Source organism: Bos grunniens, chromosome 3 (assembly GCF_055505025.1).
Source record: "Bos grunniens cultivar Pamir isolate PY7600 chromosome 3, Bosgru_T2T1.0, whole genome shotgun sequence".
Classification (NCBI taxonomy): domain Eukaryota; kingdom Metazoa; phylum Chordata; class Mammalia; order Artiodactyla; family Bovidae; genus Bos; species Bos grunniens.
The window spans coordinates 18470798-18497510 of NC_141167.1; the positions used below are offsets into that span (position 1 = coordinate 18470798).

Sequence of the window (26713 nt, forward strand, 5' to 3'; positions counted from 1 at the left end):
GCTTTATTTTTTTCCATAATTTCTTTCTGCATATTTCTGACTCTATCTGACTCTCTGGTTGCTGCTGCTGCTGCTAAGTTGCTTCAGTCGTGTCCAACTCTGTGCGACCCCATAGACTGCAGCCCACCAGGCTCCCCCATCCCTGGGATTCTCCAGGCAAGAATACTGAAGTGGGTTGCCATTTCCTTCTCCAGGCCTTCCTGTCCATCACCAACTCCTGGAGTTCACTCAGACTCATGTCCATCGAGTCAGTGATGCCATCCAGCCATCTCATCCTCTGTCGTCCCCTTCTCCGCCTGCCCACAATCCCTCCCAGCATCAGTGTCTTTTCCAATGAGTCAACTCTTCACATGAGGTGGCCAAAGTACTGGAGTTTCAGCTTTAGCATCATTCCTTCCAAAGAACACCCAGGGCTGATCTCCTTCAGAATGGACTGGTTGGATCTCCTTCAGTCCAAGGGACTCTCAAGAGTCTTCTCCAACACCACAGTTCAAAAGCATCTTCAGCACTCAGCTCTCTTCACAGTCCAACTCTCACATCCATACATGACCACTGGAGAAACCATAGCCTTGACTAGACGGACCTTTGTTGGCAAAGTAATGTCTCTGCTTTTGAATATGCTATCTAGGTTGGTCATAACTTTCCTTCCAAGGAGTAAGCATCTTTTAATTTCATGGCTGCAGTCACCATCTACAGTGATTTTGGAGCCCAGAAAAATAAAGTCTGACACTGTTTCCACTGTTTCCCCATCTATTTCCCATGAAGTGATGGGACCGGATGCCATGATCTTTGTTTTCTGAATGTTGAGCTTTAAGCCAACTTTTTCACTCTCCTCTTTCACTTTCATCAAGAGGCTTTTTAGTTCCTCTGTATTAGCGGCATTTATGTTGTCTATATCCAAGCCTCAGTTTTATCTCTGTTCCATAGGTGGCCTTGGATAAGATGAATATGGATTTAAAAGGCAAACAAAATTGCTTCAGAAGGAAACAAAGCACACTGTTTTGGTACTGTCACTGTGTCACACAGGGATATAGCCACTCAACCGTAAGACTCCTCCCTCCTCAAAGTCTCAGTGGGAAGGAATTTCAGTCCCTACATGGAGATTTTGGAAGGATGCCCGGCTCACTAACTCCAGAAGTTGAGCCCAAAATGCCTTGGGGGCATTAAGCTTCCTGCCTGTGCCTTTCACCCAGCCCAGTGGCTCTGTGCTGCATGTACCAGCATGGGCAGGAGATCTTCAGGGCTTTCAGGGATAGGAAATCTACTCTCCAACCCCATGCTGATATGAAGGAAGCCCCTGGGTCTGCCTGCTAGAATGCCCTCCCTCCAGGGATGCTATGCATTTGACACACTTAATAAAGGCACAGATCTCCCTAGTAGGGCTACCGTGCAAAGGAGAAAGCGAGACCGCTTTCCACTGCACCACTGAGACCAAGAGACATCAGGCGAAGGCTGCTGCAGGGCTGAAGGGGGTGAAGAATGGCGCGCTGTTCACTTGTAAGTAGGACTGAGGGATGAGCTAGGTGAGTTACCTTCTTAGGGCACCCCCAAGAATGGACAAAGGATCACCCTAGTCTTCTCTGCCCCACTCCCTGGGGGAGGGGGAGGAGGCTCCTGCCCTCATAAACAGGAGTAGAATCTCTACTGCAACTCCATGGCCATTTTCAAACTCAAACAGTGGCCCTCAGGAGCATCACCTACCCCCATTCCCTAAATTGGTCCTGGGGCACTCTGGGGGACCCCTGACAAGGGATCTTCTTTCTTCTTTTTCTAAAAAAAATATGTTTTTATTTCTTTGACTGCACCAGGACTTAGCTGCAGCATGTGGGATCTAGTTCCCCAACCGGGGACCAAACTTGGGCCCCCTCCATTAGGTGTGAGGAGTCTTAGCCATGGGACCACCAGGGAAGTCCCTCTTCCTTTTCTTGTCTACTAGAAGAGCAGAGGCTGAGAAGGACAAGTGAAGGGTTGGCAGGAGGAAAGGAGGGCAGATATTAGAAACGGAGCTCTCATAGTTCAAAGGCTGATGTAATTCTTCCTTCATGTGTGCCTTTGAGGGAGGCAGCAGAGAGAGCAGTGGCTAAGAGCCTGGCAAGCTGTGCACCCAGAGAATCTAGCATAAGGCCTGGGACCACCACTCATTAGCTTGGAGGAAGGCAGAGCAGAGTCTGGTCTTAAAGCAGAGAAAACTAGTCCTGGAACAGGGCTCCAGAAGAAATCGGTTGATCTCACTTAAATATGGTGGAGAGATAGGTCTAATGGACACAGCCTCTGCCTGTAGCCTGCCTGGGAAGACAATACAGAAACCCCACAAGGCTGACTGGTCAGGTGAGGAGGAGGGAACCCCAAACTGGGCTTTGAGAGCTGGTGGGATGTGAGGAGGAAGAAGGGATCATGGGAGACATCCCAACAGATAAACAGTTTAAGGAAAGAATGGCGAGATTTGCATGGCATATGTGGCAGGTGCTGAGAAAGCCAGGCAGCTTGGAGGATCTGTGGGTCAGAGAAGAGGGGCCCCCAAGATGCTCAGATGAGGATGTTTTGGTGGTCATGCTCTTAGCATCATGGCTCAGAACTCTCATAGAGTCACAGAAAATCCTATAGACTTGAAAATTGGTCAGAACTAGAAGAGAAATGTCTTAGTATATTCTAAGGAGGCATGAGAATGGGCATGAAAGATGAAGCAGTATCTGCTGGTGGATGGACCAGGAAGCCAGGCTAGTTAGGGGCTCCTGAGAAAGCCCAGATCTGGATGTGGACTAATGAGATGGAGGATGTGAGCCTCTCCCCATTCTCATCCCTCATCATTCTGGCTTCAGCTGTTTGCACAGCTGACAAATCCTTGTCTCTTGAATGTGACCCCTCTCAAAGTCCAAGACGCTGAGCTTTCCTAGTTCTCTTCTCTTCATAAACATTCCTGACCTGAGTCATTTTCCTTCTTCTTCCATTTATTTTTGTCCAGTTACTGGTGTTCCCTAAAGCTCAGCACAAAAATATCACACTGTCTTCTTTTGCTCATAGCCTCAGACAGCTTCTTCATCCCTCCTCCCCCTTCACCAGAATTCTGCAGCAATCAGGCCTCATAGTCTTGTTTTCAGTATTGTCCTCTGGAACTTAGATGCTTGAAAATATCACGATGGCTCCTCAATTCTCCCTTCATTCCTACTTCCACTAAGACTACCTTATGTAAATTTATTGAGCACTTTCAATAGACCAGATGCATTTCACACAAATTCCATTCTGGAGGAGGTATTACAGATAAAGCACAAGGGACCCTGAGAGGCTAAGTGACTTACGAGTGGATAAAGAGGATATGAAATGAAGGTGTGTTGACACCTGAGTCTATGCCCTGGTCTCGTGTCTCCAACTCCTGGAAGGAATCTCCTGCTAACACAGCCCTGTTCAGCTGACTGCTCAGCCCAGCCCTCCCCTTGGTTCTCATGACACTGATGCTATCACAGGTCTCCAGCCAGGTGTTCCTTGGACCAGAGAATAGCAGACCCAGAAGAGTCCCTTGGAGTCATCAAGACCACCAGAGTTACCCAAAATCACACAGCGAATTAGGTGCAGAGTTAGGACCAGCCCCACTCTTCTGATTTCCAGAGTCCTCCCACTTATACCAACCCTTTTACTTGTCTAGTGTTGGTATTTTGCAAAATTTATTGACATAGGGTATGTCATATGCCTCTTTCTATTACCCTGTGCCATGGATGTTTCATTTCTAACAGATGAAGATACTGAGGCCATTGGGGGTGAAGGGACTCACCCAAATTCACACAGATAGGTAATTGACAGCCTTCTGTCTGAAGGAAGAGCTGAATTTTAAATGTTATCATAGGGTGGTAATTATAAGGATTTGACAGAAAATCCCACAGACATTCAATCACAGACCTCAGGACAAGTTAGGAATCAAAATCACTCTTTCCATTTCTCGGGGCTGTGAGGTCTCTGCTCTCTCCTTCCCAGCATGTCGGCTCTCATCTCTGTAAGACCTCCACTGTTCTCTACAACTCCAGCTCCCCTGTGACTTCGGGTCGCCAGCACAGCAGCTCTGGATTGACTGTACCTCAAGCACCGACAGCCCAGTGACACAGACTTTCAGTGTCATCATTTAAAATTTTCAGCAGAAAATTGTTCTCCAGACCAAGACAAGTATACGCGCTTGGAAGCATTTAGCAGTGATCAGAGGCTGGCTGGGTTCCCCTGCTTCAGACATAGCTACCTAATGCCTTGCCTTCTATAGATGAAGGCGGGTTCCAGGGAAGACCTGTGAGCATCTTATATTCTGTTACAAGCATAAATCCAGATCTTCTGATGGCTCTCCCAGTTCAGGAGCTACCCTAGTTTACTACACCTTTTCACCCAACTCAACAAAGATTTGACTGAATCTCAAGCTATTGTGCAAGGGGCTGTGTGTGGCTCTGGTTCAGTCAGCTGTGTCCTCCTTCCCCCAAGGCTGAGGAAAGAATAGATTGGTCTTTGTCTCCTTGATAGGCAGACCACCATGCAGAGCCTTGGCAAGGAGAACCACAGTTCCGTATCTGAGTTCATCCTCCTTGGCTTCTCCAGTGAGTCTCAGGTCAGAATGGCTCTGTTCACGTTTTTCCTTATCCTCTACTTTATCACCATTCTAGATAATGGACTCATCATCACCCTGATCTACTTGGATACACACCTTCACATGCCTATGTACTTCTTTCTCAGCATCCTCTCCCTGGTAGACATGAGCTATGTCACCACCACTGTGCCCCAGATGTTGATTAATCTGGTATATCCAAGGAGGACCATTTCCTGGGGAGCTTGTGCAGCCCAGATGTTCATCTTCTTGATCCTGGGCATTGCTGAGTGTGTCCTCTATGCCATTATGGCCTATGACAGGTATATGGCCATCTGCTTCCCCCTTCACTATACTCTACTGATGAGTTATCCTATTTGTATCAAGATGGTCACAGTCTGTTGGCTTATTAGCATAGCTGGGGCCCTGATCTATACTGTCTTCACCATGCGTCTGCCTTATTGTGGCCCCCACAAGATAAACCACTTCTTCTGTGAGGTCCCTGCTGTCCTGAAGTTGGCTTGTGCAGACACATCCCTCAATGACTGGTTGGACTTCATCCTGGGTTTCATCTTGCTTTTGATACCACTTTCCTTCATCCTGGTCTCTTATGTTCGCATCTTTGTCTCCATCTTAAGCATCCGCTCACCCCAGGGGAGACTCAAGTCCTTCTCCACGTGTGCTTCCCACATCACTGTGGTCACCATGTTCTATGGGCCAGCCATGATCATGTACATGAGGCCTGGGTCCTGGTATGACCCAGAGAGAGACAAGAAGCTGGCCCTTTTCTACAATGTTGTCTCTGCCTTCCTCAACCCCATCATCTACAGTCTCCGGAACAAAGATGTAAAGAGGGCCTTTCTGAAAGTGCTTGGCCAGAGAGGGACAGCACAATGACCCAGGATGTTTCAGAGTTGTCCAGAATCATGGGCCGACTTGATGAGGCTCATGTGGTATCATGAAAGTACATCAGGTTCTGGCCAGCATTTCTGGGTCTTTGAACTTCCCCAAAAGGGTGAGGTCACCCTGAAGTTCTCCCCACTGGTTGGAAAATTTTCAGCTACTACTGCCTACAGACTCAGTCGAGGATTTAAGACAAAGGATTTGATTTACGATAAGTATGTCCTTACAGTCCAAGGTTATTGCTTTATTGTTTTTCCTTGGTTCTCTCCTCAGCTCTGGAAAATTATGTCAGTTCAATATATCATGGCCAAGTGTTTATCATGCATATGTGCTTTTCAATGGTGTAAAGGATTGGGGGTGAAGATGACAAAAAGAGTGGACATATTATGTAGGAACAGTCTTGCGTTACTCTCTGACAAGCCCTCAGAAGTAATATTAGCATTGCTTTTTGCACTTAGTGGTATAAAATCTAAGTTAGAGTTATTTTAGACATATCTGTAGAACAATATGGCCAATAATATTCTCTTCAACTTGTGAAACTGACTCTTAGCTGATTTTATACTTTAAATATCACTTTTATAAATATACATTTCATAAAAGAAAATACATGTGTATATATACCTGCATCTTTTTTTTTTTTGGCTCTTCTTCATTGTGTGTCTTTGGCTGAGTCTTCGCTGTGGCACATGCACTTCTCTAGTTGTGGCATGCGGGTTCTGTAGTTGATGCCTGGGTCTTAGCTGCCCCATGGCGTGTGGGATATTACATCCCTGATCAGAGATAGACCCTGGGTCCCCTGCATTGGAAGCATGGATTCTTAACCAGGACCAGCAAGGAAGTTTCCTATGTATCTCTCTTTTTATGTTTATGTATATAATGAGATATCAGACAGTCAGAAATATGCAGAAAGAAATTATAGAAAAGAGTATAGCAAAGACCCTGTTTTCTCACACTCAAAATAAATATGTTAGTATTTTGCCATATTTAGTCAGAGTCTTTTTATACTTTAGAAAAGGGTTAAATAATTACAGATAAAATTGAAGTGCTCTTTGACAATTTCCAGCTTCTCTGAATCAACCACTTTTATTAGATTGACGTCTATTCTCTTGTGTTTCGAAGCTTTTGCTTACATGTAATCACATCCATAACCAATAGACAAAATTGTTTTTGTATAAACTTAACATTTTATAATGGTATCAAGATATCAGTGCCACTATGAAAAAATTTAACTCAGCATCATGGTTCTGACATCCCCCACTGGATACTTAAAGGTCTAAATAATTCTCTTAAGAAGAATTTTAAGCATTTTACCACATCTCATTTATCTAATTCTTTATCATTGGACATTTGTTTACTTCTAATTTTTTGCTATTTAAATAATATCGTGGTAAATTTCTTTGGACATTTCTCCATATGTAAAAATTTTTACCAAAACGTATGTATAGCAGTGAATGTAGCAGTTTTTAGAACTTTCCAATTTACTAGATACCCCTAAACTATCCTTCTAAGTACTGATACCAATCTACAACTTTCATTCTCATCAACCCTTGATAATGTTATTTATCTAAACCATTCTAGAAGAGTCTATCTCATAGATGGAAAGTGGTGACATTTTTTGTTTCACTTATAATCCCCTGATTGCTAATGAATTTAACATCTTTTCGTAAGACTGTTGGTAGTATTGTGCAGTGAAGTCAGCCCTGGAGTCAGACTTCTGTATTCTAACCTCAGCTAACCCTTTACTAACTCAGTGATGATGGGCAAGTTACCTAACTTCTGTGAGTTTCAGTTTCCTCATCTGTTAATGGGAAGAATATATTATAGATCTCAGAGGGGTGTTGCTGCTGCTACTGCTGCTGCTAAGTCGCTTCAGTCGTGTCCGACTCTGTGCGACCCCATAGACAGCAGCCCACCAGGCTCCCCCGTCCCTGGGATTCTCCAGGCAAGAACACTGGAGTGGGTTGCCATTTCCTTCTCCAATGCATGAAAGTGAAAAGTGAAAGTGAAGTCGCTCAGTCGTGTTCAACTCTTAGCCACCCCATGGACTGCAGCCCACCAGGCTCCTCCATCCATGGGATTTTCCAGGCAAGAGTACTGGAGTGGGGTGCCATTGCCTTCTCCCAGAGGGATGTTAGGAGGATTAAATGAGATAATACATGTACAGCATTTAGCATAATAAAAAATAGTAAGTGTTCAATGAATACAAGATATGTTTACCTTTTCTTATTTATGGTTTATTAAATATTCTGGCTATTGTTCTTGCTCTATTACATGCACTGAAAATATCTCCTCGGGCACTTTCATGGAGGCTCAGTGGCTGGACCTCTGTACTCTAGTGCAGGCAGCCTGGGTCCCATTCCTGGTGGAGGAACTAGATTCCACAGATCACAATTAAGAGTTCACATGCCTAAGACCTGGCACAGCCAAATGTATAAAAATAGAAAAAAAAAAAAAAAAAAGAAAACATCTTGTCCGAGTCTATTACTTGTTTTCATTATTGCAAAAGTAGTATATATGTATTCTGAAAACTTTGCATTTATAAATACAAACAAAAAACTGTTACCTTAGATTTGGAGATAACTACAATTAACATTTATTCATTTTCTGCTTCTTTTGTATTTTTTAAATTATGAAAGTATGATAACACACTTATAGGAGACTTGGAAAATACAGAACAAAGTTACATATATTTCCACTATATATTACAATCATTTTTAAGTAGATAAATTAAAATTTTTACTTGGAATAAATAACAAGCTGTCAAAAGTTAATAGAATGAATACACAAAGAAGTAGAAGGATATAGCAGACCTGAATATCACTATGAGCCAATTGAACATGATTAAGATTTAAACAATTTTCACACAACAGCAGAATACAAATTCTATTCAAGTTCCCTTAGACTAAACTAGGAGACCCTGGAACATATCCAGGGACATAAAACAAGGTACAAGCATTTCATGGTCTACAGGTATTGAAGTTATACAGAATCTGTTCTCTTATCACTATGGAACTATGTTAGAAATCAATATCAAAAAATATTTGAAAATAACACACATAATTTCAAGTGCAATGTAATACTTACCAAGAGAGATCTTTGACTTAGCCATTGAAAGCCTCCATAAAGTTAAAAGTTTGAAAAAACATAAAGGGTGATTGCAAAGAAGAAAGCATTTAAATAAGAAATTAATATCAAAATGAGAAATTAATATTAAAGATACTTTAAAAACATGTATTTGAAACTTAAATGTCTGCATTTAAAAGTTATGTATATCTAAGAAACCATAATAAGAAAAATTAGAGATATTTGTAAGAAAATCAAAATGAAAAGAGAATTTATCAGAATTTGATGCATGCAGCTGAAGCTACTCAATGCAACTAAATACAATGTGAAATCTTGAAAAAGATATGAAATCAAACAATGGACACTAGCATAAAATTTCATGCAATGTGAATAAAGTCTGTACTTTAGTTAACAATACTGTATCACATGTTAATTTCCTGTTTTTTTTTTTAACTTTATTTATTTTAATTGGAGGCTAATTACTTTACAATATTGTACTGGTTTTTCCCATCCATTGACATGAATCAGCCATGTGTTTACATGTGTTCCCCATCCTGAACCCCTTTCCCACCTCCCTCCCCATCCCATCCCTCTGGGTCATCCCAGTGTACCAGCCCTGAGCACCCTGTCTCATGCATCGAACCTGGACTGGCGATTCTGTTTCACATATGGTAATAAACATGTTTCAGTGCTATTCTCTCAAATCATTCCACCCTCACCTTCTCCCACAGAGTCCAAAAGTCTGTTCTTTACATCTGTGTCTTTTGTGCTGTCCTGCATATAGGGTCATCGATACCATCTTTCTAAATTCCATACATATGCCTTAATATACTGTATTGTTGCTTTTCTTTCTAACTTACTTCACTCTGTATAATAGGCTCCAGTTTCATCCACTTCATTAGAACTAATTCAAATTCATTATTTTTAATAGCTGAGTAATATTTGAATGCAGAGTTCCAAAGAATAGCAAGGAGAGATAAGAAAGCCTTCCTCAGTTATCAGTGCAAAGAAATAGAGGAAAACAATAGAATGAAAAAGACTAGAGATTGCTTCAAGAAAATTAGAGATACCAAGGGAACATTTCATGCAAAGATGGGCTCAATAAAGGACAGAAATGGTAGGGACCTAACAGAAGCAGAAGATATTAAGAAAGAGGTGGCAAGAATACACAGAAGAACTGTACAAAAAAGATCTTCATGACCCAGATAATCACGATGGTGTGATCACTCACATAGAGCCAGACATCCTGGAATGTGAAGTCAAGTGGGCCTTAGGAAGCATCACTATGAACAAAGTTAGCAGAGGTGATGGAATTCCAGTTGAGCTATTTCAAATCCTGAAAGATGACGCTGTGAAAGTGTTGCACTCAATATGCCAGCAAATATGGAAAACTCAGCAGTGGCCACAGGACTGGAAAAGGTTAGTTTTCATTCCAATCCCAAAGAAAGGGAATGCAAAGAATGCTCAGACTACCGCACAATTGCACTCATCTCACATGTTAGTAAAGTAATGCTCAAAATTCTCTAAGCCAGGCTTCAGCAATACGTGAACTGTGAACTTCCAGATGTTCTAGCTGGTTTTAGAAAAGGCAGAGGAACCAGAGAACAAATTGCCAACATCCGCTGGATCATGGAAAAAGCAAGAGAGTTCCAGAAAAACATCTAGATCTGCTTTATTGACTATGCCAAAGCCTTTGACTGTGTGGATCACAGTAAACTGCGGAAAATTCTGAAAGAGATGGGAATACCAGACCACCTTGACCTGCGTCTTGAGAAACCTGTATGCAGATCAGGAAGCAACAGTTAGAACTGGACATGGAACAACAGACTGGTTCCATATATGAAAAGGAGTATGTCAAGGCTGTATATTGTCACCCTGCTTATTTAACTTATATGCTACATCATGAGAAACGCTGCACTGGAGGAAGCACAAGCTGGAATCAAGATTTCTGGGAGAAATATCAATAACATCAGATATGCAGATGACACCATCCTTATGGCAGAAAGGGAAGAGGAGCTAAAGAGCCTCTTGATGAAAGTGAAAGAGGAGAGTGAAAAAGTTGGCCTAAAGCTCAACATTCAGAAAACTAAGATCATGGCATCCAGTCCCATCACTTCATGGCAGATAGATGGGGAAACAGTGGAAACAGTGTCAGACTTTATTTTGGGGGGCTCCAAAATCACTGCAGATGGTGACTGCAGCCATGAAATTAAAAGACGCTAACTCCTTGGAAGAAAAGTTATGACCAACCTAGATAGCATATTCAAAAGCAGAGACATTACTTTGCCAACAAAGGTCCCTCTAGTTAAGGCTATGGTTTTTCCAGTGGTCATGTATGGATGTGAGAGTTGGACTATAAAGAAAGCTGAGCGCCGAAGAATTGATGCTTTTGAACTGTGGTGTTGGAGAAGACTCTTGAGAGTCCCTTGGACTGCAAGGAGATCCAACCAGTCCATCGTAAAGGAGATCAGTCCTGGCTGTTCATTGGAAGGACTGATGTTGAAGCTGAAACTCCAGTACTTTGGCCACCTGATGTGAAGAGCTGACTCATTTGAAAAGACCCTGATGCTGGGAAAGATTCAGGGCAGGAGGAGAAGGGGACGTGTGATGTGCTGTGATGAACATTGTGGTACAGGTGTCTCTTTCAATTCTGGTTTCCTCGGTGTGTATGTCCAGTAGTGGGATTGCTGGGTCGTATGGCAGTTCTATTTCCAGTTTTTTAAGGAATCTCCACACTGTTCTCCATAGTGGCTGTACTACTTTGTATTCCCACCAACATTGTAAGAGGGTTCCCTTTTCTCCACACCCTCTCTGGCATTTATTGTTTGTAAACTTTTTGATAGCTGCCATTAAGACCGGCATGAGATGGTACCTCATTGTGCTTTTGATTTGCATTTCTCTGATAATGAGTAATGTTGAACATCTTTTCAAGTGTTTGTTAGCCATCTGTATGTTTGGAGAAATGTCAGTTTAGTTCTTTGGCACATTTTTTGATTGGGTCATTTATTTTTCTGGAATTGAGCTGCAGGAGCTGCTTGTATATTTTTGAGATTAATTCTTTGTCAGCTGCTTCATTTGCTATTATTTTCTCCCATTTTGAAGGTTGTCTTTTCACCTTGCTTATAGTTACCTTCGTTGTGCAAAAGCTTTTAAGTTTAATTAGGTCTCATTTGTTTATTTTTGCTTTTATTTCCTTTACTCTGGAAGGTGGGTCATAGAGGATCCTGCTGTGATTTATGTCAGAGAGTGTTTTGCCTATGTTTTCCTCTAGGAGTTTTATTTTTTTATTTAGAGAAAGAAAAACTTGGAAGGTAAAGACTTCAGAGTCCATAATCCAAGTTAAGAGCATTTTAGTTATTAGCAGTGGTTACCAAATAAGCTGAAGGTAAATCTTTTCAAAGAGCTGCTCATCATTTGCTTTGTTGAGAAGAGGGGAGGATCCACTTCACTACTTCTCTATAAGATGGTGCAGGTCTTCTTATCCTTGAAGGGTTTTCTGAAGTTGGTATCCCCATCAGCAGAGGGTCATTCCTGGTGTGTTCCTCACAGTAGGACGTGAGGTCTGCTGATGCCTTTGAAACGTTTATTCTCTCGATGGAGGCTTCCATTCTCAACTGCTGCACAGTCCTCCGTGCCTGGGCGATGTTGTTGGTACTGGCTGTCTTGCTTGACATCTTCAGTTAATGGTTTTCACCAGTTTTTAGGTGATAGAATGAATCTGCCGGTGCACTGCCCCTGCCGCCACCGCCGCTGCCGGGGACTCTGTCTCTAAGGGCTCCTGGAGACGACCTCCTCTAGGACTTTTATAGTTTCTTGTCTTATGTTTAGATCCTTAATCCATTTTGAGTTTATTTTTTGTGTATGGTGTTACAAAGTGTTCTAGTTTCATTCTTTTACAAGTGGTTGACCAGTTTTCCCAGCACCACTTCTTAAAGATATTGCCTTTTCTCCATTGTGTATTCTTGCCTCCTCTGTCAAAGATAACGTGTCCATAGGTGCGTGGATTTATCTCTGGGCTTTCTATTTTGTTCCATTGGTCTATATTTCTATCTTTTTGCCAGTGACATACTGTCTTAATGACTGTAGCTTTGTAGTATAGCCTGAAGTCAGACAGGTCGATTCCTCCAGTTCTATTCTTCTTTCTCAAGATTGCTTTGGCTATTCGAGGTTTTTCGTATTTCCATACAAATTGTGAAATTATTTGTTCTAGCTCTGTGAAAAATACCGTTGGTAGCTTGATAAGGATTGCATGGAATCTATAGATTGCTTTGGGTAGTATACTCACTTTCACTATATTGATTCTTCCAATCCATGAACATGGTATATTTCTCCATCTATTTGTGTCATCTTTGATTTCTTTCATCAGTGTTTTATAGTTTTATATATATAGGTCTTTTGTTTCTTTAGGTAGATTTATTCCTAAGTATTTTATTCTTTTCATTGCAATGGTGAATGGAATTGTTTCCTTAATTTCTCTTTCTGTTTTCTCATTATTAGTGTATAGAAATGCAAGGGATTTCTGTGTGTTAATTTTATATCCTGCAACTTTACTATATTCATTGATTAGCTCTAGTAATTTTCTGGTGGTGTCTTTAGGGTTTTCTGTGTAGAGGATCATGTCATCTGCAAACAGTGAGAGTTTTACTTCTTCTTTTCCAATCTGGATTCCTTTTATCTCTTTTTCTTCTCTGATTGCTGTGGCCAAAACTATGTTGAATAGTAGTGGTGAGAATGGGCACTCTTTTCTTGTTCCTGACTTTAGGAGAAATGCTTTAAAATTTTCACCATTGAGGATAATGTTTGCTGTGGGCTTATCATATGGCTTTTATTATATTGAGATATGTTCTTTCTATGCCTGCTTTCTGGAGGGTTTTTATCATAAGTGGATGTTGAATTTTGTCAAAGGGTTTCTCTGCATCTATTGAGATAATCATATGGTTTTTATCTTTCAATTTGTTAATGTGGTGTAGCACACTGATTTGTGAATATTGAAGAATCCTTGCATCCCTGGGACAAAGCCCACTTGGTCATGATGTATAATTTTTTTAATATGTTGTTGGATTATGTTTGCTAGAATTTTATTAAGGATTTTTGTATCTATGTTCATCAGTGATATTGGCCTGTAGTTTTCTTTTTTTGTGGCATCTTTGTCTGGTTTTGGTATTAGGGTGATGGTGGCCTCATAGAATGAGTTTGGAAGTTTACCTTCCTCTGCAATTTTCTGGAAGTTTGAGTAGGATAGGTGTTAGCTCTTCTCTAAATTTTTGGTAGAATTCAGCTGTGAAGGCATCTGGTCCTGGGCTTTTGTTTGTTTGAAGATTTTTTTATTACAGTTTCGATTTCCATGCTTGTGATGGGTCTGTTAAGATTTTCTATTTCTTCCTGGTTCAATTTTGAAAGGTTATACTTTTCTAAGAATTCATCCATTTGAGATCAGCCCCACAGAGGAGACACACAGCACACCTGAGATGGCGCTTTTGCAGCACACCCAGGAAATCAAGCAGCTGGGACTGGGGAGGTGAAAAGACGCACTGTACACCTGGAATAGTGTGCTCACCAAACATCTGGTCGCCTGAGCTCCTCGGACCTGGGAAGGGCACAAAATGCAAGCCCAACCGAGTCTGTGTCTTTGTGGAGTACCCCAGAACCTGAACCTGAGCAGCTTAGACCTGAGAAGAGCACGTAACCCAGGGCCCACTTTGGACAGTTTCCCTTCAGAGCAACATGGAGCCTGAGCAGTGTAGAGGGGGAAAGCACAGGCACCATGAGCTGGGGCAAACCCAGTGTGGTCCATACACTGCAAGTAGTGCCCCCACACTAGTGATATTTGTTTGTAGTGTTCCTCCCTCCCCACAGCACAACTGAACAAGTGAGCCTAAATAAGTGACCACCTTCACCTCCTTATGTCAGGGTGGAAATTAGACACTGAAGAGACTTGCAAACGGAGGAAGCCAAAATAAACAAAGAAGAGGGAGACGCTCTGAAAGTGACAGGTACAACAGATTAAAACCCTATAGTTAGCATTGACTGTTTTTTATTTTTACAACATAGCATTTCTTTATATTTTCAGAATGGGATCAGAAGTGTCAAGCCTCATTCAAATTTGTTTTTTTAAAAAATCACTAAGATAAAAAGCTTTCTAGACTTTTAGCAGTAATGCATGCATGCTCAGTCACTCAGTTGTGTCCGACTCTTTACAGCCTTATAGATTGCAGCCAGCCAGGCTCCTCTGTCCATGGGATTCTCCAGGTAAGAATACTGGAATGGGTTGCCATGCCCTTTGCCATTAGCAGTAATACTAGATGCCAGAATAAATGGAGCTACATCAAAGTACTGAGTGAATATAAATTAGAAATCTAGCATTCTATTCATCTTTGTCAAACAAATGAAACCAAAAAGTCATAAAACTTTTAGCCAGGCAAAAATTAATAAGTTTTCTAAAATATATATTGAATGTATATGTTTAATTAATATTTAATATTAATTATTATTGAATTTAATATTAATATTAAATGTACTATTTAGTAATATATGTATATAATAGCTTTTCTACTACACTTGGTAAAGGTTTGAGAAAGAACAACAAAAAATAAGAGAGAAATTAGGAAACATAAACTAAATGAAATGGGAGTACTGAATATGAAATAGAAAAAAGTGAAACAAACTAGATAAAAGTGAAAGATATATAGTTCAGTAGTTTTTAAACATGGCTGCTCATTAGAATCACATCTGGAGCTTTGGAGAAAGAAAACAATACCTGGGCATTTGTATTTTTCAAAAAACTCCAAGATAATTCTAATGTGCACCTGGATTTTAAAAAGTGATTAAGGTTTTTCTATTAAATGGTAGTTTTAGTGATATAGAATTCTATTATCTTCTGTTGACCAATTGTGATACAATTGTATTAAAATGAATAATAGTTACACGGGCTTTTCCTGGTGGCTAAGAAGGTAAAGAATCTGCCCACAAAGTGGGAGGCCTTGATTCGATCCTGGGGTTGAGAAGATCCCCTGGAAAAGGGAATGGCTACGCACTCCAGTATTCTTGCCTGCAGAATTCCATGGACTGAGGGGACTGGTGGACTATAGCCCACAGGGTCACAATGAGTTGTACACAACTGAGCATCTAAAACACAAATCTAATCACAATAGTAAAAGCGGTTTATCAGTTTTCACAATCAATAGCCAGACCAAAAAAAAAAAAAAAAGATAATTACAATTGCAAGCCATAATGGAAACATGATTAACCTAACAGTATAAGATAATTACATACAATTTAGGGGTTAAGTAGAGTGATGTGGTAAGTGGAAATGCATACATACATGTATTTTCATCCACCCAGCCAGTCTATGTCTTTTGGTTGGTGCATTTAATCCATTTACATTTAAGATAATTATCAATATGTATGATCCTATAGACACGAATTTGAACAAACTCTGGGAGATAGTGAAGGACAGGGAAGCCTGGCATGTTGCAGTCCATGGGGTCTCAAAGAGTCGGACACAAGTTAGTGACTTTTATTTTTTGTAGATCTTTTTCTTCTCTTGTGTTTCCTGCCTAGGGAAGTTCCTTTAGCATTTGCTATAATGCTGGTTTGGTGGTACTAAATTCTCTTAACTTTTGCTTGTCTGTAAAGCTTTTGATTTTTCCATCAAATCTGAACAAGAGTCTTGCTGGGTAGAGTATTCTTGGTTACAGAGTCTTCTCTTTCATCACTTTAAATATATTGTGCCATCCCCTTCTGGCCTGTAGAGTTTCGATTGAGAAATCAGCTTATAGCCTTTTGGGTGTTTCCTTGTATGTTATTTGTTGTTTTTCCCTTGTTGCTTGTAATCTTTTATCTTTAATTTTGGTCAGTTTGATTATTATCTGTTCAGTGTGTTCCTCCTTGGGTTTATCCTGCCTGGGACTCTCTGTGCTTCCTGGCCTTGGCTGAATATTTCCTTTCTCATGTTAGGGAAGTTTTCAGCTATAATCTCTTCAAATATTTTCTCAGGTCTTTTCTCTCTTCTCCTTCATGCCTATATGAATGTTGGTGCATTTAATGTTGTCCCAGAGTTCTCTTAGGCTGCCTTCACTTTTTTTCAGTCTTCTTTCTGTTTTTCAGCAGTGATTTCCACCATTCTGTCTTCCAGTCATTTATCTGTTCTTCCACCTCAGTTATTCTACTACTGATTCCTTCTAGTGTATTATTCATCTCTGTTTGTTTGTTCTTTAGTTCTTCTGGGTCTTTGGTAAACATTTCTTGCATCTTCTCCATTGCTTTTCCTAGGTCCTGGATATCTTCACTATAATTATTCTGAATTCTTTTTCTGAAAGATTGCCTATCTCTACTTCATTTAGTTGGTTTTCTGGGATTTTAGCTTGTTCCTAAATCTGGGACCTAACCCTCTGTCATTTTCATTTTGATTAACTTTCTGTGAAGTGGTTTTCATTAGGCAGTTGCCAGATCATAGTTCTTCTATAATCAACAATCGTCTACAAGACTTTTAGCCTCATTCACCAGAGAGCAGACAGAAGAAGCAAGAAGAACTATAGCTAACATTTCAAGGTCTAATGTTATTAATTGTTTTCATTAATATTTTTGAAGAAACATAACACAATTCTTAGATAATTTATTATTTGTTTCTATAATTTTTAAAATTGAGTTACACAATATATATATATTCTTTTGTAGCTTGATTTTTTTTCACTCAATATAGGTTTTAATATTTTTTCCATGTTCATTATTTTCACTCCTGAGAAGTATTCCTTTCATTTTTTTTTTTTTTGATGAATAGAATAATGACTTTGAATGAATCGAATTCTTAATGAACTCATGAGTCTTTTCCTTATGATTTTTCTTAGATGAACATTTGTCAGAGGCTTCATTGAGCTGCAGGAAGGAAAACTGGAGTGATGGACAAGATTCAGAGCAAGAAGGATTTTGGCATCTGAACTAAGGAGTTGAGACTAAATTCCACACGTGGGAACCAATGAGGCCTCTGGGACAGGGGGAACAAAATCAGAGCTGCAGATTAGAAAGATGGCTACAGCCACCATGTGAATGTCACAGAACTGGAAACCCTCATTCCTTGAGGTAGACAGCTTAGGCGAGGGCTTTTCAGGCTGGTCCAGTGGAATGTGAGAAAAGAAACAGCCCTCCAGAGGTGTGAGGAGTCCCCTGGGCTGGTGCTTCCCTTTGGAGTAGGTAAAGGCCTTCAGCCCTGAGGGTCTCAGAGGGAGCTGAAGTCAGAATTACCTGGACGTGGATGCCATGAAACCCTGAGCTCCCCTTGAGTGGAAGAGGGGATGGCCTAGTCAGTGCTGCAATGGACTCCGTTCTGGGGTCAGGATCAGGAGAGTGGGGAGCAGGATAGAGACCATCACCCAGGAGGAAACGCTCGGCACTCTGTGTGGTCACAGGCATGACCAGTAAGGAGGAGAGGGAAGAGACTTCATCTGGGGAGTACAGAGTGCAGTTGGGGCTAGAATGAGCCAAGTGGCCCAGCCTAAGCAGCCTGCTGTCCCAGAAGCTAAGCTCTTGGGCTCCACTCTCATCAGCTCTCCCCTGTTGGCTCCCAGCTTTCACCTCAAGTCCCAGTCTGGCTCCTGTGAGGAAATACCTGGCCTAGAAACAAATGTAACTCCAGTTCCCCTGGGGTGTGTGTGGGCAGGGGACTTTCTCATGCTTGGGAAGGATGGAGCCTGAATTTTCTTTTGCCCTCTAGGCAGGACTGAACTCCTCCCTACCCCTTGGTCCGAGACATCACAAAGAACGCTCCAAAAGGTTTCACCACTGCCTCACTCAAAATTGCAGGAGGCAAGTTCTTCTTGTTACCTGTCTGAAGTCCTCGGTGCTACAGACCTTGTGAAGTGAGGGGTCACACTGGGAGCCTGGTCCCTTCTCTCCTCTCTAAGAAGAGCTTCTCACCAAATACTTGAAATGACAGAACACACCCTCACGGGGCTGAAACCCAAGAGGCACTGGGTGGTTTCAACCCTTCATGGGCACTGTTATTTACTAGATACAAAAAAATGTACCATGTCCCACATCAAATATAATTAATATATCACTTCTGATATGATTATATGTAGGTTTAATGAGTTGCCACTGACTAACTGATAAAATGTTGTATTTAACAGCGAACCACTTTTGATTCTGTGGGGTCCCTATCTTTGAGTCGATAATATCTTTTGTGACTCTAATATGTCTGTAGACTAAAGCTTTAGGGCCCTAGAAAATTTTCCTACAGTTTTTAATGGATAAAACAGCCCTTGGGATGCACCCTGGCAGAAGGAGAGGACAATTTCACAGCCTTCATCACCCTACACCTCCCAGGGGGGCCTCATTTTTTTTTCCTGTGAAAGGAGGAGCAGCTGAGAAAAGATCCAGCCCTCAGGGTCCTTCCTGAGTTCCCAAGCATGCCTCCTTTCCAGCGTCCACAGTCCTGTCCCAGGTGAGCCTTACATTCCCCCTGCCCTCCCTGGGCCTGCTGAAGGGCCTAGTCTGAGCAGGGGTGATGCTACTGAGTGGGAGCCTGGGGCTTCCTCCCCAGCAGCAAAGGACTGAAGGAACTTAGCTCCTGGCTAGAGTCCTGGGGCCACATGTCACCCAGGAGTGGTCCCCTGAGACTGAGGGAGCTTTGCCCACCGCTCCCTTCCCTGTACGGTTTATAATCTCAGGACAGCAGTGCCCACAGACATTCTGGGGAGCAAGCCAGGCTGCAACTGCCCCCCACCCCCAGACTTGCAGGAGGCTCCAGGTAGGACCTGGTCCATTGTTCCTGCTCACCTTGCTTTCTCTCCCCACATCTATGTGAGTATCTCCTTGGCTGAGTCTGCCTCTTTTTCTCTTTATGTCTATCTATTCCTTCCTCTGTCTCTGGGTCTATTATTATCTCTCTCTCTCTCTCTCTCTCTCTCTCTCTCTCTCTCTCTCTCTTTCTGCCTCTCCTTCTCTTTCTTACTTTCCATCCCTCTCCACGTGCCTCCTTCTGTCTCTTTTTCTGTTTGCTGTCTCCAGGCTTCTCTGCCTCCAAAGATTTCATTCATCTCTCTGATCCTCTTTCTGAGTGTGTAGCTCTGGTGTTCTGCCTGACTGGATCTTCAGCTCACTCTGGGCCTTTTTTTTTTTTTTTTTCCTGGCCTCTTGACATCAGTTTACTGCTTGCTGTGCCACTGGATTTGCCTGTAGCTCAGTCATCTCCAGCCTCCCTGCTTCTCTCCTCTTCTCCTCGCTCTGTACCTGCCTCTTTGACTCACAGGGATCGTCCCTGCGGGGTTTCTCTGGGTCTCCCCCTGGAATCCAGTTCTCTGCCCTCATCCTCCGCTGTCTGTGTATCTCCCTCACCTTCCGGCTCCCTCTGCTTCCACCCTTCTGTTCAGCCCTCCCTTGCCTGCAGTCACCCCATCTTCTTGCTCTTGCCCTCCCCTCCATCTCCTTCTCTCTCCCTGGGAGACTTGCCCTTGCCTCTCTCCACCTGCCCTGTAGATTGCCCTGTCTCTCTTTTCCCCTGTCTGGCCTCTGCAGGCTCTCTGTTGCTCCAGTTGCCCTCCTCTGCCCTCTGGTGCCTTTTTCTCGCAGGCCTGGCTCACACACGACCTTCCCAGCTTTTCTAATATTCCCTCCTGTGTTCTCCCTTGTCTCCCTGTATCTTTATTCATCTGCATCTTCACCATGTTTTATCCCCCTGACTCTCCAACAGGGTCTCCATGTCTTTTGCCCCTTTCCTTTAGTCTTTTTACTTCTTCTTTCACAAAAAGAAGAAAAAACAATCTCCCACCTTTTTCCTCCTGCTGAGCCCCCTCCTACTCTTCCCACTGATGTCAATTATACTCCCAGCATTAATTTTCCTCTCTCCCTGTCTGTAGCCCACTTGCAGATTCTGGTTCTCTGTGCCTCTCTCCGCCTTCTTCCCAATTGTGTTTGTGTCTCTCCCTCCCTTCGGGGCCTCTCTATCTTTCCCCATCATTCTCTGTGCTTTTGTTTCTTTCTAGTTTTGCCTGTTTATTGGACATGACTGAGTGACAGAGCATGCACACACTGAGCATGCCCTGGGTCATTTTTAGTCCCTGCAGGCCTGTGATGATGCTGGAGGAGGGTATGGGCAGGGAGAGCTGGAGAAAGGGGAAGGGAGGAAAAGCATATCTTCAGAACTTGACAGAACCATGTATTATTGCAATGAACCTCTTGTTTTATTTCACAGATGAGAAACAATTACTTGCTCAGAGTGACAGCAGTAAACAGCAAACGTGAAAATTCAAACGACTTTGAGTCTTTTGTCTCCTAGCTTGTGCTGCAAGAGAGTCGGTATTTGAATAAAAGATAAGTATACGGGTCCAAAATTAAAACAAAAACAAATTTTCTGTGATTTCTATTACATCCTAACAAGAAGCCAAGGCTGGCATCTCTAGCCCCAGATCCAGCCAATGGAATCTGGAGGTTTATCCCTACAAGGACTTGGCAATCACATGATTCATTTCTGTTTTTTCATTGGTCATAGGTCATTATCACACCTGGAGTGGCAGGGTCAGAACCTAAGGTTCAGAGAGTTCGAGCAACTGGCCCTTAAGACACATAATAAGTCGGCCAAGGAAAGTAAAGGTAGAACCCAGTCCCCAGGCTCTACTTAGGGCAAAGACACAAACTCATCAAAGGCCAAGGTGTCCTTGGGGGGCAGAGTCCTGTCACCCACATCTCCTCTACCCTCACCCTGAAAGGACAAGCTGGAGGTAAAAACTGGGCAGTTTCTCACCAACCGGGACCTGTTCAACTATCTCTCTCTTAGGACCTATTTCCTATTCAAAACACTTTTATCCTAAGCAGTAAATGTACTTGCATTGAGCTATATAAGCTGATTCCCAAGTGTAACTCAGTGGAGGAGATGAGCTCAGACAAAAGGAGAAGCTCTCCCTTCCGTCCTCTTCCAGTCTTGTCTAGGTCCAGCACGTCTTCCTCCATCTCTGATCTTTCACTCATATCCACCCTTTTACCTAGCTAGTCTGAACAGAGAAGTTAAATCCCTATATATTCCATCTTCACAGTATCACTGGGGGCTTCCCTGGTGGCCCAGTGGTTAAGACTGTGCCTTCCGATGCAACTCTCTCCCCACATGTCTCATTTTTCCCTAGGCAAAATTCTTAATGGTGAAGTTACATACTGTCAAATTTTCTTGCAGAAAGATTGCAGTCATTTATTTCTCATATGAATTTTCATATCAACATACAAGAATGTCTCCTTTACTGTAAACTGGATGCCAGGCATTATCATTTTAAAAGAATTTTTTGCCAATGTATAGGTTCAAGGCTCTTTCATTGATGTTTTAACAGGCAGTCTTTAAACTTTTGTGGGTTCATTATTCATGAATCTCTTCTTTCGTGAATTGATTATGCATGTCTCAATTTTGGTTATTAGTCTTTTCTTTATGAAGAAATGATCTTTATATTCTAATCATTTTAATAACTTGTAGGCCACATTGTTGTTAATGTTCAGTCACTAAGTCATGTCCAACTCTTTGCAACTCTGTAAATGGCAGCATGACAGGCTTCCCTGTCCTTCCCTGTCTCCTGGAGTTTACTCAAATTCATGTCCATTGAGTCAGTGATGCCACCCAACCATCTCATCCTCAGTCATCTCCTTCTCCTCTTGCCCTCAATCTTTCTCAGCGTTAGGGCCTTTTCCAATGAGTGGGCTCTTCGCATCAGGTGGGCAAAGTCTTGGAGCTTCAGCTTCAGCATCAGTCCTTCCAATGAATATTCAGGGTTGTTTTCCCTTAGGATTGACTGGTTTGATCTACCTGCTGTCCAAGAGACTCTCAAAAGTCTTCTGCAGCACCACAATTCAAAAGCTTCAAGTCTTTGGCACTCAGCCTTGTTTATGGTCCAAATCTTACATCCATAAACGACTACTGGAAAAACCATAGCTTTGCCTATATAGACTTTTGTTGGCAAAGTGATGTTTCTACTTTTTAATATGGTATCTAGGTTTGTCATAACTTTTTTTCCAAGGAGCAAATGTCTTTCAATTTTGTGGCTGCAGTCACCATTTGCATTGATTTTGGAGCCCAGGAAAACAAAATCTGTCACTGCTTCAACTCTTTCCCCATCTATTTGCCATGAAATGATGGGATCAATGCCATGATCTTAGTTTTTTGAATGTTGAGTTTTAAGCCAGCTTTTTCATTCTCCTCTTTCACCCTCATAAAGAGGCTATTTAGTTCCTCTTCACTTTCTGCATTAAAGTGGTGTCATCTGCATGTCTGAGGTTGTTGATAATTCTCCTGGAAATCTTGATTCCAGCTTGTGATTCATCCAGCCCAAGATTTAGCATGAAAGTTCTCTGCAGAGAAGTTAAATAAGCAGACTGACAATATACAGCCTTGATGTACTCCTTTCACAATTTGAAACTAGTCCATTATTTCATATCTGGTTCTGTTACTTCTTGACCTGCATATAGGTTTATCAGGAAGCAGGTAAGGTGGTCTTGTAGTCCCATCTCTTTAAGAATTTTCCAGTTTGTTGTGATCCACAGAGTCAAAGGCTTTAGTGTTGTCAATGAACCAGAAGTAGATGTTTATATGAAATTCCCTTGCTCTTTCTTGTATCCCACATATACAACTATTATTCTTTTTTTAACTTAAATAAAAAATTATTTTTTATATTTGTATTGCCAAAATATTTATTTTTTCTTTTTTACTTTTCTTCCTTTATTCTTATGCTTAAACGAAAGAATGAAAACACTGAATAGCGGCATTTAGATAGAGGATACGCAATGAGCATAATGCCATTGAGCATAATGTGGAGACAGGGAAATTCAGAAAGGACCAACTTTCTCTTTACCATGAAGTAAATCAGTTTTCAACCTGTGACCCCCAGCATGTGAAGAACCTGGGAACTTATTAGAAATGCAAATTCTCACTTTCCAACCCCATCTTCCAATTCAGATCTCCTTATGACACGCAGCAGCAGCATCTGACATGCCTTCCAGGTAATTCTGAAGCACAGTCAAGTTTGAAAGCACTGATTTGGAAGCATTGGATTCATGGCTCATGGCGCAGGTAACAGGAGTAAGGAGAGTCCTAGAACAGGGAGACAAGGGGAGATGGGAGGAGGTTCCAAGAAGTAGACCAGTCTCCAGTCACCTGCCAGCTGGCTGAGAGCTATATAGGAAGAAGTGTTGCACAGATAACTTAGGAACTATACAGCATTAAATGTTCATTAAAAAAAAGAGTTTTCTGTTCTGTACTGCATTATAAATCTTTCCTTTTACCCATACCTTTAGGACAAGTCTTACATATATCATCCTTGTGTTAGTGAGGTTTGGGGACATGGTGAAGAAAGACCATAGGGATGAACCACTGAAAAGTTCAGTACCCACACAAGCAAGGCAGCAAGGTAGGTCAAGGATTCAATGAGACCAAGGATTTTAGAGCAAAATGACCTGGGAATCACAAGGAGCCCTCAAAACTACTGAGTAAATAGACAGCAGGTCCGATGAGGAGCTGTGTTGCTTTGTTTAGTTATTAGAGGATAAGGGTCAACAACAAGAGGCTGAAGGGATTGGAACAATCAGTTGATGCTTAAAGGCATCTCTTCCACCATAAAATAAATATTCACCCATATATTTTCCCAAGATTGTCTTACTATATTATTTCTTGCATTTCACTCTTTGACATACTTATAATTTATCTTGGTAGATTGCATGAAATCATTTTCCTACCCATATCATTTATAACTCTTCCTTGCCCCCCTGATTTACAACAAATAATAAGCATTTGGCAAAAACTATGTTGAATCAATGACATAATTAATGAACAGCGGTAAAGTTTCGTTCACCAGAAAAGGTCTAACATTAATGATAATCCTAACAGTGATGAAAAGCTTAACCCATTTTATGAGTGTAATAGTTCTAATCCTGATCTTTAAACCAAGGTTTAGAAACCTCTGCTGTCCCAGGAGAATCATAAAATGGAACAAATAAGTCTGAGAAAAGCAAAGCTGTCTCTGGAAAAGAAGAGACAGAATTGAACACAGCACACAGCATTTCCTTGACTTGGCCTTCACCCTTTCATCACCATGACTGTAACTTAATCCAGAACCAAATGCTGACACCACTCAAACTACTACAGGGACCTCTCCAGTACTGCGCATCTGCTAGCCCAAACTTCCTGTTAAGAAACATAAATGAAAAAATGAGTGTGAAAGTTCCTTGGTACCAAAACCCAATAAATTACATATCCCTCAAAATCTTTAAACAGGCAGAGCACAATGCAGGAGCTTAACCATTCAGCTGTGACAGAATTCATCCTGTTGGGCTTTGCCTCAAACCCCAGGACCAATCCTCTGCTCTTCACCTTCTTTCTAGTCTTTTACCTGCTGATCCTTGTGAGCAACAGCCTCCTCATCACCCTCATCCACCAGGACACACGCCTCCACACGCCCATGTACTTCTTCATCAGTGTCCTCTCCGTGCTGGACATGTGTTACACCACCACGACTGTGCCCCAGATGCTCGTGCATATTCTCAGCAAGAAGAGAGCCATCTCTTTTGCTAGATGTGTGGCCCAGATGTACCTCTTCCTCCTCTTTGGGACCACCGAGTACTGTCTTTTCTCCATCATGTCCGTGGACAGGTACGTGGCCATCTGCCACCCTCTCCGGTATAAGGTCATCATGAGCCGCTGGGTGTGCCTTCTCATGGTGGGCATCTGTGCAGCCTATGGTGTGCTGGGTGGCCTGACTGATACCTTCTTTGCTATGCGCCTTTCCTACTGTGGTCCTAATGAAATTGACCACTACTTCTGCGAGGTTCCTGCAGTCCTGAAGCTGGCTTGTGCAGACACATCCCTCAATGATTTGGTGGACTTCATCACAGGCTTTAATGTCATTGTGGTCCCACTCTCCTTGATTGTCCTTGTCTATGTCAACATCTTTGCCACCATCATGAAGATCCGCTCAGCCCAAGGACGGATCAAGGCCTTCTCCACCTGTACCTCCCACATTACTGTGGTCACCATGTTCGCTATTCCTTGCATCATCACGTACATGAGCCCTGGCTCTGACTCCTTGTCAAACAGTGGCAAGAAAATGGCCCTTTTCTACAACATTGCCACAGCCTTCCTCAACCCTGTCATCTACAGTCTGAGGAATAAGGATGTGAAAAATGCTTTCCTCAAACTGATGGGAAGGGGCAGGGCCCCAGAGTGACACTTTAAAGATTAAGATCTGGGAAATCTTACATGAGGGCGTACACTCACCAACTCCCTAAAGACTCTTCCATAAGACCTGGAAGAGATGGTCTCCATAAAGCTAACCATTCAACTCCTCAGTGGGAGAGAACAGTGTGTTTGGCAATCAGCATTGTCTACGATGCTGTGATTTGAGACAAAGACGATCCAGAAGACCTAACACAGTGGTCAAGAGCCAGGACTCTAGCGCCAGGCAGACCAGGATGACACATTTGGCTTTATCAATTATGAGATATGTGAATTTTTTCTATTAACATAATTAATCGTGTGTTTTTATTTATTAATTTTTTGGCATGTGAAGTCTTACAGCTCACTTAACTCCTCTAAGGTTTGTATCTCTCCCTTAGAGGGAAGTTGTGATGATTAAATGAGATAATACACAAAATGTTCTTTGTACAGAGCCTGACATACAGTAATTTTTTAGGAAATGTTAGTTTCAATTTTCAATATCTTTTATTTGTGGATGAATTATCAACCCTTAAATGGCCATGATCTTCCTGGTTAGTGGGTGACTGAATCCCTAGAGAGACAGTGAAAAAAAAAGCGTGATGGAGTCGGAGAGTGGAAGAAGGAGGAACTCAAAAACTGTAAAGTGGAAATTTTTATGGTTGGAAAAGAACTTGAGAAGGATGAAATGAGCCTATGTGTACCCATCTATAAGCTGCGCCAGTTAGAGCATCTGGGATCAGTTGAAGTTATTAGCATCTTAGGGGCAAAATTTTCCTTTATGACCATTTTTTACTGTTCTCATATTTTTCTCTCTTCATTTCTCCTTTTTTTTCTAATGACATCCATTTTTAAAAACAATAGCCTCTCTGGATAATCTCAGGGAGAAGAGATTCTGTGCACTTAAGGATGAGAGAAATTAGAGGATGAATACAATGTGACCTCCAGATGCAAAATTTAGGGAGTTCAGAAAGAGGTTAAAAATTCAGTGGAATTTTTTTGCTCTGTTCTCTCTTGCT

General features: G+C 41.9%; 2 protein-coding genes and 1 pseudogene across 3 annotated transcripts; 2 read left to right on the plus strand and 1 right to left on the minus strand.

Annotated features, from left to right (window-relative positions):
- Positions 1–4504: 4504 nt before the first annotated feature.
- On the plus strand, positions 4505–5646 carry LOC147375144 (olfactory receptor 2A12-like). The gene has a single exon (XM_086394034.1). The coding sequence runs from the start codon at positions 4505–4507 to the stop codon at positions 5450–5452; it is 948 nt and encodes a 315-aa protein (XP_086250160.1). The 3' UTR covers positions 5453–5646.
- A 6218-nt stretch (positions 5647–11864) lies between these two features.
- Positions 11865–12304, minus strand: LOC147375145 (guanine nucleotide-binding protein G(I)/G(S)/G(O) subunit gamma-12 pseudogene; annotated as a pseudogene).
- An 8404-nt stretch (positions 12305–20708) lies between these two features.
- Positions 20709–26133, plus strand: LOC147375146 (olfactory receptor 2D2-like). 2 transcript variants are annotated; one of them, XM_086383244.1, is made up of 2 exons: positions 20709–23558; positions 24866–26133. In XM_086383244.1, exons 1-2 carry the CDS (start codon positions 23543–23545, stop codon positions 25705–25707), a joined length of 858 nt encoding a protein of 285 aa, XP_086239370.1. In that variant the 5' UTR covers positions 20709–23542; the 3' UTR covers positions 25708–26133. The 2 variants fall into 2 exon arrangements, with proteins under 2 accessions (XP_086239370.1, XP_086239359.1); XM_086383233.1 differs by lacking the exon at positions 20709–23558 and having other exon boundaries at positions 24656–26133.
- Positions 26134–26713: the final 580 nt, after the last annotated feature.